The sequence below is a fragment of the Anas platyrhynchos genome, chromosome 12, assembly GCF_047663525.1.
Source record: "Anas platyrhynchos isolate ZD024472 breed Pekin duck chromosome 12, IASCAAS_PekinDuck_T2T, whole genome shotgun sequence".
Lineage (NCBI taxonomy): Eukaryota > Metazoa > Chordata > Aves > Anseriformes > Anatidae > Anas > Anas platyrhynchos.
In genome coordinates, this window is record NC_092598.1 from 12,030,466 (window position 1) to 12,043,293 (window position 12,828).

The 12,828-nt window shown below is 53.4% G+C and overlaps 2 protein-coding genes across 2 annotated transcripts; both read right to left on the bottom strand.

Annotated features, from left to right (window-relative positions):
• Nucleotides 1–642: 642 nt before the first annotated feature.
• LOC119712971 (C-signal-like) lies at nt 643–2,918 on the bottom strand. Its single transcript, XM_038185541.2, has 6 exons — nt 2,728–2,918; nt 2,329–2,380; nt 1,998–2,185; nt 1,548–1,706; nt 1,144–1,263; nt 643–858 (listed from the first exon to the last, which is right to left on the bottom strand). The coding sequence occupies exons 1-6, from the start codon at nt 2,872–2,874 to the stop codon at nt 745–747; spliced, it is 780 nt and encodes a 259-aa protein (XP_038041469.1). The 5' UTR covers nt 2,875–2,918; the 3' UTR covers nt 643–744.
• A 2,875-nt stretch (nt 2,919–5,793) lies between these two features.
• Nucleotides 5,794–8,723, bottom strand: LOC101802025 (C-signal). Its single transcript, XM_027466133.3, has 6 exons — nt 8,139–8,723; nt 7,679–7,730; nt 7,310–7,497; nt 6,525–6,683; nt 6,105–6,224; nt 5,794–6,005 (listed from the first exon to the last, which is right to left on the bottom strand). The coding sequence occupies exons 1-6, from the start codon at nt 8,283–8,285 to the stop codon at nt 5,892–5,894; spliced, it is 780 nt and encodes a 259-aa protein (XP_027321934.3). The 5' UTR covers nt 8,286–8,723; the 3' UTR covers nt 5,794–5,891.
• Nucleotides 8,724–12,828: the final 4,105 nt, after the last annotated feature.

Sequence of the window (12,828 nt, forward strand, 5' to 3'; positions counted from 1 at the left end):
CCACTTCAGTCAAGAAAGTTTTTCTTGGCACTGCTTTCCCAGAGCAAATGGTGCAGGAAATTAGTGTTAAACATTAATCCAGTGGGTACAGTAAGGTCAAGCTAGTGGACAGTGACAATAAAAGAGTCCTTGAAGGTTTGTGTACAAGCATGATGAATCCATGTAACATCATCACAAATCAATGATTATTTAAATTAAGCTACTTTTGCAAGCAGGTTTTGTTGCTTAATTCCTTGCTTCTACTCTCATCTTCCATGAGAATCACTGCTCTGCTGTTACTGCAAAAGAAACTCGGAATCTAGTGGTGCTTCTCCTTGGGGAGGCAAACTGGTGTTACACACAACACAAGCCTCTCTTTTCATGGCACACCTGGTATAGATGTATTATGAAGATGCACTCTTGCTAATGTTCCTGCAAGACACCTGGGAGATGAGGGACTATAGAGAACCAGGGGTAGGAGCCTCTGTGCCCAGGCACAAAACCCTACCAGGATGATGGCCAGGTCCCTAGTCAGAAATCTGCCAATCCGACCAACCGAGCTCAGTTACTTGCAAAATAACTCCGAGAAATTCTCCCAAAGCATTAGTGAAGACTGTCACAATGGTAGTTAAAAGGCAAGCAACAAGAAGGCTCACACAGTGCTGTTATTTCTTACAGATATGAGTTTATTAAGACACAGGCACAACTCAGTGTAGCTGCAAAGGGACCACTGCCAGGATCCGGGCATGAGGCTGGGCCAGCGCCTCACCAGGGCAGAACTTTCCCTTCCCAGTCCAGGAAGGTCCCGGTGTCCTTCTCAGAGAGGGAGGACATCACCTTCAGCATCCCCCGCACACTCACATCCACTGTCACACGGGTCTGTGGGGACAGAAACACAACTGTGTGTGCCCAAGGAGTGGCCAGGGTCTGCCCTGGTGCCTGCTTGGATCACTGCCTCCCTGCACAAGGGCTTGGGGCTCTCTAGGGTAAAGAAGGAAAGGCCAGCACAAAACAAGAAGAGTCCTTGTCTTGTCATCTCATCCCCTCATATGCCTCAGGGTATCTTCCAAAGAGTTATCCCACATCCCAGCATGTACGGGAGTGTTCAATCCACAGCAGGCTCTACATTCCCAAAACAAGAGGTTCTTCCAAAAACTCTCCTACCTTATCTTCTATTGTGCCTCCCATGTCTGTTATCACCCAGCCAGGATGGAAAGCAGCACAGAGGATGCCGTGTTCCCGGTAGCCCAAGGACTGGCACTTGGTGAGCATGTTCAGAGCAGCCTGCAAGGAGACACCTCAGGGATCAGGGTGGAGAAGAAGACAGGGACACATGCAGACCCCACAGCACTCTCCCCATGCAGATGCCCAGCCCAGGCAAGAACCTGTCCTGACAAGGCTTTCTGTGGCCTGGCCAGGGACCAGGCACAGAAATGTGCCATGGCAGGAAAACAGTGACTGACTGGGGCTCAGCCGCAGCGGTGAGAGTTGCAGGGACTGAGGGGAAGGCTGGGAGGTGTGCAAGATCCTTCAGAAGGGAAAATGTCCTGGTTCATGCCCAGCAGTACCTTGCTGCAGCGATATGAAATAGCTTGTCCATATTCCCAGACATAGACATCCTGAATGGAGCCAGCATAGCTGGACATGTTGATGATGGCTGCCTTGCTGCAGCTCAGCCCTGAGCCCGGGCTCCCCTGGGCAGCCTTCTTCAGCAGGGGCAGGAACGCCTGTGAGGAGAGGAGAAGCGGGGGGTCCACACAGAGGCGGTGCAGGGGAGAGGACCGGCTCCTTCCACAGCGGGCAGCGCCGCCACCAGCACCGCCAGCAGCCGCCTTCCTCTTCCCCCTGCCCCTCAGCACCAGCCCCAGTCGGTTCCACCAGCTTCTTGTGGCAGCTCGGGAGTGCCGGGCCCGTCACCAGCACAAGAGCGGAGCTGGGCCCTGTCCCACCGGCCCTTTCCGTCCCCCTGGGAGATCCAAGGGGCAGGGATGTTCCTGGAGCTGTGGTGGGGGCCTCACCTGGCTCAGCAGCAGGGGCCCAATGGTGTTGGTGGCATACATCTGGGCCAAGTCCTCCTGTGTCACGTTGTCAAGAGAACTGTTATTTCCAATCCCGGCATTGTTGATGAGGAGGTTGAGACCCGAGTCCTTGAGGCGCTCCCCGACGCTGGCTGCAGCCGCCTTGATGCTGGCGGGCTCGGTGACTTCTGCGGGGCCAAGGTGAGGAGGTGAGCACCCGATCCCATCAGGGACTGCCACCACGCATGGTGCTGGGGGCCACAGTGGTGTGTGCAGTGCAGGGAGCCCAGGCAAGGGACCCTCATCTGCAGGGCATAGCTGCAGCATTTACCGAGCGGGACGATGACCAGGTTGGGGTGCTTGGAAGCCAAGTTCTGCAGCTCCTGAAAGAGACAGGATGATGTGGGCATGGAGAGGCAGGACCAGCTGCACAGAGGCTCAGCCTTGTCCCAGCACTGCCTCACACCCAGTGTCCTGTTCCCTCCATACACCACACATTTCTCCCTGCCCACCATGGCCATCACCTGCCCCAGCAGCAGAAGCTCCCTGCCCAGCTCCAAGGAGCCCTGGGCACCCCAGGCACAGCTCATCCCATGGCCGTCCTACCCCAGCTTTCTGTGCCCCTGGACTGGGCTCAGGGCTGCAGCCCCCGTGATGGAGACCCTCACACAATCCTGCCTTGCACCGGGCGCTGCCCTGCCCTGCTGTCCCCCACCGCCACCAGCCTCACCTGTGCTCGCTGTCCCTTGGGGTCCCGGCAGGCTGCAAAGACCCACTCGGGTGGATTTGGCAGCCCCAGCAGGTGCTGGACTAACCCCAGGCCGATTCCTCGGTTGGCTCCAGTCACCAGAACGGAGCGGACACGAAGCTCTCCCATATTGTTTCTCCTGCCTCTGCTCCAACGTTCATTGTTTGTTCAGTTCCCTAATGCTTCTTATAGTGTGTCGAGCTGCCACCCCACCCACACGGGGCTTGCACAAACCCTTGGCTCTAGGTGCAATCTCTCCAGCTCTTTGAACTCTCTAGGACACAGTTTCTGGCTGGGAGCCATCTCTCCTTACTAACAAACAAAAATCGCTTTGCTTTTTATGGCAAACTCAGCTTGTAAGGTGTGTAGAAGGTCAGTGTTTGCTCCAGAGGTATCTGTTCAAGGCCATTTTCCAGTGCAAAACCACATATGGAGAAAGTGAGGAAGCCATAAAGAACACACAGGGACACAGAACTTACCTAAAAAGGATAAGGGTGGGTGACAGAAGACTCAGATGGTGAGGAAGCCAATTGGGGAAGGTGCCCCACTTGACCTGTGATTTGCAAACAGGCAAGGACTTGTCGGTGATGGGATGGTTGGAGGTTATCTTGGGCACAGTGATCAAAATGACAGCGTTTTTGATCCCTAGTGAAGTTAGGAAGGCAGTTAGCAGAACATAAAATCAGAATGATTTGGGTTGGAAGGGACCTTAATGATCATTTGATTTCAACCCCCCTGCCATGGGCAGGGACACCTCCCACTAGAACAGGTTGCTCAAAGCCCCATCCAACATTTCCAGAAACGGGGCATCCATAGCTTCTCTGGGCAACCTGTTCCAGTGCCTTACCACCCTCATAGTAAAGAATTTCTTCCTTATATCTAATCTAAACCTATCCTCTTTTAGTTCAAAGCAATTACTCCTTGTCCCATTAAGAGTCCCTCCCCAGCTTTCCTGTAGACCCCCTTTAGGTACTGAAGGTCTCCTCAGAGCCTTCTCTTCTCTGGGCTGAACAACCCCAACTCCTTCAGCCTGTCTTCATAGGAGAGGTGCCCCAGCTCCTTGATCATCTTTGTGGCCCACCTCTGGACTTGATCTAATACTTCCATGCCCTTCTTGTGCTGGGGGCTCCAGACCTGAATGCAAGGCTCCAGGTGGGGTCTTCACAAGAGCAGAATAGAGAGGGCTGCAAGCGCACATTGCTGGCTCTTGTTGCCTGTATTTGTGCTTGGGATTGCCCTTTGATTTCCAGAGGGCAGACTTTGGCCAATTTAGAGACCTGGCTGACAGAGTCCCCCGGGAGGTGGTTCTGAGAGGCAAAGGGGTCCAGGGAGGTTGGACATTCTTCAAGAATGTAATGTTAAATGCACAGGAGCAGGACATCCCAAAGCACCAACGGTGGAGCCACTGGGGGAGAAGGCCACCCTGGCTGACCAGAGGGCTTCTTCTGGAACTTAGGAAGGAAAAGAGAGTCTACGGACTTTGGAAAAAGGGGCAGGCAACACAGGAGGACTGCCAAGCTGTGGTCAGTCTGTGCAGGGAGAAAAATAGCTGATGAGGGCAAAGTTGTGGATGTTGTTTACCTGGATTTTAGTCATGTATTTGCCACCATCTCCCACAGTATTCTCCTGGAGAAGCTGGTGGCTCAGGGCTCAGACAGGTGTGTGGCTCGCTGGCTGCAAAACTGGCTCAAAGGCTCCCAGGGAATGGGGTTAAAACCAGCTGGTGGCCAGTCACCACTGGCGTTCCCCAGGGCTCATTCTTGGGGCCAGTTTTGTTCCACAATTTTAGCAGTAATCAGGAGGAGGGGATGGAGTGCACCCTCACTAAGTTCACAGGTGACACCAAGGTAGGTGGCACTGTCAAACTCCATGAGGGCAGGAAGGCTCTGCAGAGGGATCCGGACAGGCTGGGTTGATGGACCAAGTCCAACCTCAAGACATCCAACAAGAGCAAGTGCTGGATGCTGCGTGTGGGTCCCAACAACCCCGTGCCGCGGTACAGGCCCGGGGAGGAGTGGCTGGGAAATTGCCCAAGGTTTGAAATGGGCTTCCCAGGGAAGTGGTAGATTTCCCATCCCAGGAGGTATTTAAGAGACATAGGGTCGTGGCACTAAGGATCATGTTTTAGTGATGGGACTTGAATCGGTCAGGCTGGGTCTGGTTGACAGTTGGATATGATGATCCTGAAGGTCTTTTCCAACCTAGATGACTCCTGGATTGCATGTCCTGAGTCAAAACTCCGCTCCACCTCTGATTCTAGGGTGGTAAAAGTGCACAGAAGACAGGGCTGAGCTGCAGCAGGGCCGCGATCGTCAACGTGTCCTCCAAAGTGGGCTCCATCGGGCTGTGCATTGGGGTGCTGGAGGCCCCCATGTACCCGTACCGTGCCAGCAAGGTGAGGGGCTGGGGGAGGCGCTGGGGACCATGGAGAGGAGCTCATGGGACCCCCCCACCTGCCCCAGGCCACCCATCCCCAGCCTGGTCCTCCAAGTGTGAGCACACAGAGCACCAGCCCAGGCTGTGCCCATGCTTCACTACAGGGCAAAGCCCATTTCCCACCTCCACAGCCCTTCAGCTGCAAAATGTTCCCCTCCCACCCACGTGTACCCAGCTCCCTGAGCCCAGTGTGGTGCTGGCATGGCCGTGCCTCTTCCAGGCTGCCCAGAACATGGTGACCAGGTGCCTGGCTGCAGAGCTCAGGGACAAGGGACTCTTTTGTGTGGCAAGCCATCCTGTCTGGGTGAAGACCAATGTGGGGACAGGGCAGGTACCACCATGCTGTGCAGGGAAGGGGCAGCGGTGCTGGGTCCTCTGCTGCTGCGGGCCCCCACCCGATGTGTGGCTGCACAGTGCCCTGCACCCCAACTGCCTGCACCGACCACCAGTTGCTCTGTGCCCTCAGCTACCTGGGCACCCACTGGGACCTTTCAGTGGATGAATCTTGTGCTCCCAAATCACCCATGTGGCCCCCAGCTCTGGGGAGCCCAACTCCACAGACTCACAATGTGTGGCAGAGTCCATTGAGTGCACAGACAGATAAGGCAACACTACTGTTTTAAGAAAAGAGTTTATTGAGGATGTGGGGGAGGTTGGGCAGCAGCAGAGGGGCCGCTGCCAGGATCCGGGCATGAGGCTGGGCCAGCATCTCACCAGGGCACTACTTTCCCTTCCCAGTCCAGGAAGGTCCCGGTGTCCTTCTCAGAGAGGGAGGACATCACCTTTAGCATCCCTCCTACGCTCTCATCTACTGTCACGGGGGGCTGCAGGGGCAGAGAAAGCATGTAGCTCGGGGTGACAACAGCCTCCCATGGAAAACCAGCACAGGGGCTTGGATGGACCCACCATAGTAAAGCTCCTACCTTGTCTCCAGCTGTGTTCCCCATATCTGTCTGTACCCAGCCAGGATGAAAAACAGCACAGAGGATGCCGTGTTCCCGATAGCCCAAGGACTGGCACTTGGTGAGCATGTTCAGAGCAGCCTGCAAGGAGACACCGCAGGGATCAGGGTGGGGAGGAGAAGGTGCCTGCACGGGGACACGTGCAGACCCCACAGCCGGGGCAGGCAGGACCAGTTCCCTGCAACAGCTCTGTCCTATGAAGATCCTCTTGATTAGGTCTGGGACCGGGCACAGGGATGTGCCTTGAGAGGGAACCAGTGACCGACTGGAGCTCAGCCATGCTGGAGGCTATTATAGGGACTGCCGGAGATGACTCTGGAGGGCTTATGCAGGCTTTGGTTAAAAAAAGAAGGTTGGGTTCGTGCCCAGCACTGCACATACCTTGCTGCAGCGATATGAGACACATTGTGCAGATTTCCACATATGGACTTCCTTGATAGAACCGCCAACGCTGGAAATGTTGATGATGGCTGCCTTGCTGCAGCTCAGCCCGGAGCCTGGGCTCCCTTGGGCAGCCTTCTTCAGCAGGGGCAGGAATTCCTGTGAGAAGGGGAAGGAGGAGCGTGCAAAAAAGAGGTTCATTGAGAGAATTAGTTCCTTACATCGAAGGTCACATCAGAAGCCCAGAATCACAATATTGTTGTGGGAGGCAGAGATCTTTGGAGGTCATCTGGACTACTCAAGCCACCTAGAGCCAGTAGTCCAGGACCATGTCCAAGTGACTTCTGAATATTTCCATGGAGGGACACTCCATAACCTCTTTGGGCAGACCACAATAGCACTTAGTCACCCATCAGTGCTCAGCACCAAGTCAATGGGTAAATTCTGTTTCCCTCTGGCTCAAAACGGGAGGTTCTGCTCTTTAACATGGTCCCACACCTCTGCACTCTGATCCTTCCCAGTGGAGGGGCCCCAGGCTCCAAAGTGCCAGAGCCCTCAGCCTGCTGCCCACCGTAGTCAAACCAGAAAGCGTTCACTGTGCTCAGCATTTCCAGGACTACTTTGGGCACCTGCTTCTTGCATCAGGAGGCCAGAGTAAGACCTGAAGTGTGTTGGCTTGTCATGAGGTCAAAGACCCAGCAGGGGCCCTGTCCCACCAGCCCTTTCCGTCCCCCTGGGAGATCCAAGGGGCAGGGATGTTCCTGGAGCTGTGGTGGGGGCCTCACCTGGCTCAGCAGCAGGGGCCCAATGGTGTTGGTGGCGTACACCTGGGCCATGTCCTCCTGTGTCTCAGTGTCAAGCGTCTTGTAAACCAGCATGCCAGCATTGTTGATGAGGAGGTTGAGACCCGAGTCCTTGAGGCGCTCCCCGATGCTGGCTGCAGCTGCCTTGATGCTGGCGGGCTTGGTGACTTCTGCAGAGCCAAGGTGGGGAGGTGAGCATCCGATCCCCTCGGCAGCTGCCACCACACGTGGTGCTGGGAGATGGAGCCCCCACCCCGGGGGTGTGGTGGAGAGGGAGAGCAGAGAGCCCAGGCAAGAGCAGGGAGCCCAGGCAAGGGACCCTCAGCCTCGGGGCACAGCCTGGGCACCTACCGAGTGGGACGATGACCAGGTTGGGGTGCTTGGAAGCCAAGTTCTGCAGCTCCTGAAAGAGACGGCACAACGTGGGCACAAAGAGGCAGGGCTGGCTGCACAGAGGCTCGGCTTTGATCCAGCACCGCCTCACACCCAGCACCCTGCTCTGCCAACCTGCTCCCTGTGGACAGGTCTCTGCGCATCCCGCACACCCCACAAGCCTCGTGTCTCGCCCTGCCCACCATGGCCATCACCTGCCCCAGCAGCAGAAGCTCCCTGCCTGGCTCCGAGGAGCCCTGGGCACCCCGGGCACAGCTCATCCCATGGTCATCCTACCCCAGCTTTCTGTGCCCCTGGACTGGGCTCAGGGCTGCAGCCCCATGATGGAGACCCTCACACATCTCCTATTCGCACCACGGGGCTGCTCCTGCACCAGGCACTGCCCTGCCCTGCTGCCCCCCACCACCACCAGCCTCACCTGTGCTTGCTTTCCCTTGGGGTCCCGGCAGGCTGCAAAGACCCACTCGGGTGGGTTTGGCAGCCCCAGCAGGTGCCGGACTAACCCCAGGCCGATTCCTCGGTTGGCTCCAGTCACCAGAACGGAGCAGACACGAAGCTCTCCCATATTGCTTCTCCTGCCTCTGCTCCAACGTTCATTGTTTGTTCAGTTCCCTAATGCTTCTTATAGTGTGTCGAGCTGCCACCCCACCCACACGGGGCTTGCACAAACCCTTGGCTCTAGGTGCAATCTCTCCAGCTCTTTGAACTCTATAGGACACAGTTCCTGGCTGGGAGCCATCTCTCCTTACTGAAGGGCCAAAATCACTCAGCTTTTTATGGCAAACTGGTTTTCTGGTGAAACGTGGCCCCATAACCCAGTAACTCATGGCCACCCTTTCCAGGAGGGTGGGTGCTGGGTGAGGAGAGAGGAAACAAGTGGGAGGGATGCAGGATGGATACCCCATGGGTCAGGTACCGATCATCTTCATGAGCATCCTTCAGGCTAGGTGGACTTTGCAGATTGTAGCCGTGGAACAACTGAAACAGGCTGGTCTCATTCCCCTTCCCTTGGTTACCTCTGTCAGGTCACGCCTCACATGGCCACGAGCTGATTTTCACTGCTCTCCTCTGTCTTCCAAGCAAATGCCCCATCACTGATTGTCCCATTCAGGCCCTGTGGAGGAAATTCAGCATGGCCTGCTTGCAGAAGGAGGTGGACCCTGCACAGCCTGCAGGTCACCACTTTGCTCTTCACGCACTTTGGATGCTGCCTCGCAGTGCACTAATCTAAGTGACCATCCCACCACTTTGGCCATGCTGGAGCCATTGCTCTTGTCAGGACTTCCACTCTCAGCCTTGTCACTTTGCAGATTAGATCACGTTATTGCGTATTGTGTCCCTGCATTTCACAACTTCTAGTTTGTTTTCAGGATTAAAGAGGAAGTCATTGATTAACAGCCTGATTATTGCAAATGCTTGCCCATGTCTCTGCCTCGTGCACTTGTTGGACCTTGCAGTCATCATCCAAATCCTGTGTGTGGATTCTGTTCCGTAAAGCCATTCTCTTCAGAAGGTTGTGGAATAAAAGGCTAACGTCTTGTCAACAGGTGACCTCTTTGGACCTTTCTCTGTGCTTCATCACCAGTGGCAGCACCCTGGTATTTGGGCTGAGTGAGCATGGCCTGCAAAGTTGTGCAGAAGTCCTTCAGATCATCTGGGCTTTCTGAAGTCCTACAGGGCAATGGGTCAGAAGTGGCTAAAAATGTTTACTGCTGAATCCTCTTGCCTCTTTTCTTTTCTTTTTCACTTCCTCTTTCTTTCCATTTTCCACCAGTTGAGCAGATCTTTTGCAACAGGGCTACGAAGGGCTCGGTTGCCGAGGGTATTCTCCTGCAAAGATAAATGTCTTGGACAAAGCCCCCTGGCCTACATCACTCATAGCAGTGGGGCACAGATGGCTCTGCACTACCACCAGTGAAGCCCAGTGCTGCCCAGTTCCTCAAGTGAGGCGTTACAGATTGGCAGTTCTGGGACTGGTGTGGGTGCACACCGTGTGTTCCCATCCCCTCCAGTGTCACTGCACCCAGCTCCACTGCAGGTGAAGACATTTCCCGTGGCAGCCCCTTGCTTTCCAGCACTCAGACCCAGAGCCATGGGCACAGGCTGCTGGGTAGATGGGCAGCATGGGAGCCACAAACACTGCTGCCACATTTTCTTCTCCCATGGGTTGTCTTGGCAGCAGTATCAACCAGACCCGCTTCCTCCCAGCCACACTGCCAAAACTACTCCAAAGTTCTGCTGTGCCAACGTTGCACCCCAGGGACCCCTCTGCCCCTTGGGCCAGCCACATGGTGCCACCAAGGCAGGTAGTCCTGCCCTGCCTCATTCATCTCCCACCTCCCCTGTGCCAGCACTCACGTTTGGGCAGCTTAATGGAGGGCACGATGGTCCAGACGCACAAGAGACTGCGTCTTCTGCTCCTAGCCTGCTCTCACCAGGCTTTCCCCCAGGCTTGGCTCAGGCTGTCACAGCACGTTTTAATCCAGAACAAGACAGACGTGTGTTTTTTGTTAAATCAGCTTGGACCTCATTCAGGCCATTGAGAAATACTCTTATTGGCAGTGTGATCAATTATTTCCCAGATGTGTTAAACATTAATTGTAAATAAAACATTGAGTTTTCCTTTTCCAAAAGGCCTGTTTACCAAGAACCCGTGCAGCAGTAACTGTTTTAAGGACAGGATTAGCAAGTACAGGAATGCCACAAATCACAATGGAAAACTCCACTTAATTTTTGCCAAGCTCAGACAGAAATTCTCAGTTTCTGCTGTGGTGGTGTTGAAATACCATTGCCATGCACATGTCTGTGAGAGAGCTGAATTTTGCACATCCTACCTCAGCATCTCAGCAGAAGATATTCAGTCTTTTTAATAGGCTTTCTTTTCCAGCTGGATCGGGCATAAACTTCTCCCTGTATCCTGGAGCAGCCCCAGCCACCTTCTGCTGCTGCAGCAAGCTCTGTTAGCATACCTGCACCTGCTTCCACCTCCTTTGAGTAAAATTTACTATTTTGCTTGCTTGGGGTAAATCTTGAGATAAAACCCAAACGATATGTAAGAAATGCACACAAATACAGTGTCCTGCGTAGCACATGGAATAAAAAACAATGTTTGTCATCAGGCAATATCCAACATTTGCCTTTCTGGACCTTGGGACAAATGTTCCCTGATAACTTTTTTGTTTAGTTCTGCTGCTGCTGTTCATAAATCTTTGCATACAGGTACAACACCACCTTGTTAGGCACTCATACATTTCATTCACTTACGAAGACAATCTCGTCACTACCAAGACTAGACTTTTGCCTTCTCTCTTCTGCTTTTTGTAGCTTTTCTTTCATGATAATTCCCCTTTTTGTAGCCCCATACTACGTTCTGCACCAGCATCCTGTTCCTGCTTTGCTAGCCATCTAGGGCCGTACTTTCCATCTTCTTGGTGCAAAATTCCTCTGCTGCTCACCACCAGCACAAATCTCTGGATTTTCCAGCTGTCTCCCCGCATGAGTTTTGTCTTAGGCTGATCTCTCACTGAAGATTTTGTCAATTCCCCCTGCCTCAGCACACCTACCAGTTTGTGGGATTGGCTTTCCAGCCCCAATAGTTCTTTTCAATGCCCTTTTCTCTATTTTCACTTTCTTTTTATGACCACAGACCACAGCTATACTTGCTGATACACACTGTTTGCAGAGGAGCGCAGTGCTCTTCCACTTTGTGTAGCAGACTTACTCTGGTTTTCCTCTTCTGCATCATTGCCACACAGCATGCTAGAAACCTCCATTGTGACTCAGAACCAGATAACACCAGAAATAAAATATAACCTTTAAAATCTCCTATTTCTGCTGTGTCATGTTGTTTTTGAAGCTTTTGGCTGTTTTACAGCCGTTATGTTATAATGTTGACTTTGCTCTGGGGCCCCACGCTGGATTGTTGACCACTGAAGTCTAAACAAGCACTGCTTCTCTGGGGGTCGAAGTCCAGCCTGGAGCAAACCTGCACAGAAGAAAAAAACAACAGCTTTGTCAGGCTGGCAATGGAGCTTCATCACAAGTGCTGCTGTCCCCAAGGCTCAGCTGAGGAAGGGACTTTGACAGGCTCAGGGATTCGGACAGCTTTGTGCTGAGACATTCTTGCATGGTCTGAATCCTACAATGAGCAAAAGCAATTATCTTTAATAAATTGCTTCAGAGTCCAACAGTGCTAGTGGTGGAAGGCCCTGCTGTATAACCTGTCCCATAGCCTCTCCGACAGCCATATATCACATACAGATGCTTTCCATCTTTCTGTCTTGGAAGGAGTCAGAGGCAGCTTTCCTGCACATGATCTCAGCTTCTCCACTATCAGTGACTGCAGCCTCGGTGGTGTTCACACCCATCCAGATGTTTGTACAAAGGGCAATTACTGCGCTACTTACAGAAGTATTGGGAAATACACTTTTGTTTGTTAGCCTGGGGAACAGGGCACGGCAGAATTATCTTTACTACGTTTAATCTACCGTGTAAGTAGCAACAAATGTGCTGTTATTTATCAAGCCTTTTTGCTTAGCAATGTGTTCAAGATTGTATAGGGTCATGTCTTCATATATTCTTTACTTGGAGAAGAGTAAATAGCGATGAATGAAAAACTAATCAAGGGGTGGGGTGGGGCTTTCTCCTGCCACTGCCTGTATCCTGAAGCTGGGCAAGGCATGCCTATGTGACTCATTTTCTTGTTGGCTGAAGAGGACTAGTGATACCCCATTGTGAAGAGACTGTGCTTTTAAGCTCAGGATGAGAACCCAAGCTTAAATACAGCTCCCAGGCAAAGCGAGGAGGTCCTGGTAAGGATTCTCATGGCCCCGTTTCATAACCTTGCTGTTTTCCCAGCAGCCGGAATTCTTCAGTGCTGCTGGATGTTAGCAGGGCACAACCACCTCCTGCCCCGAACAGCCATCCCCACCACAGCTGAGCTGGTTGTGAGAGGCCTGCTCAACCCCACTGTGATGCTCATCAGGCTGCAGGAAGGCAAAGACTTGGTTGTGTCTCCCCCCTCTCGTCAGGGGGCCATGTATGGACAACCTCTTCCAGGGCTGTGATGTGTCCAGCTGCAAAACTCCATCCTGCACTTTGCTTATGTT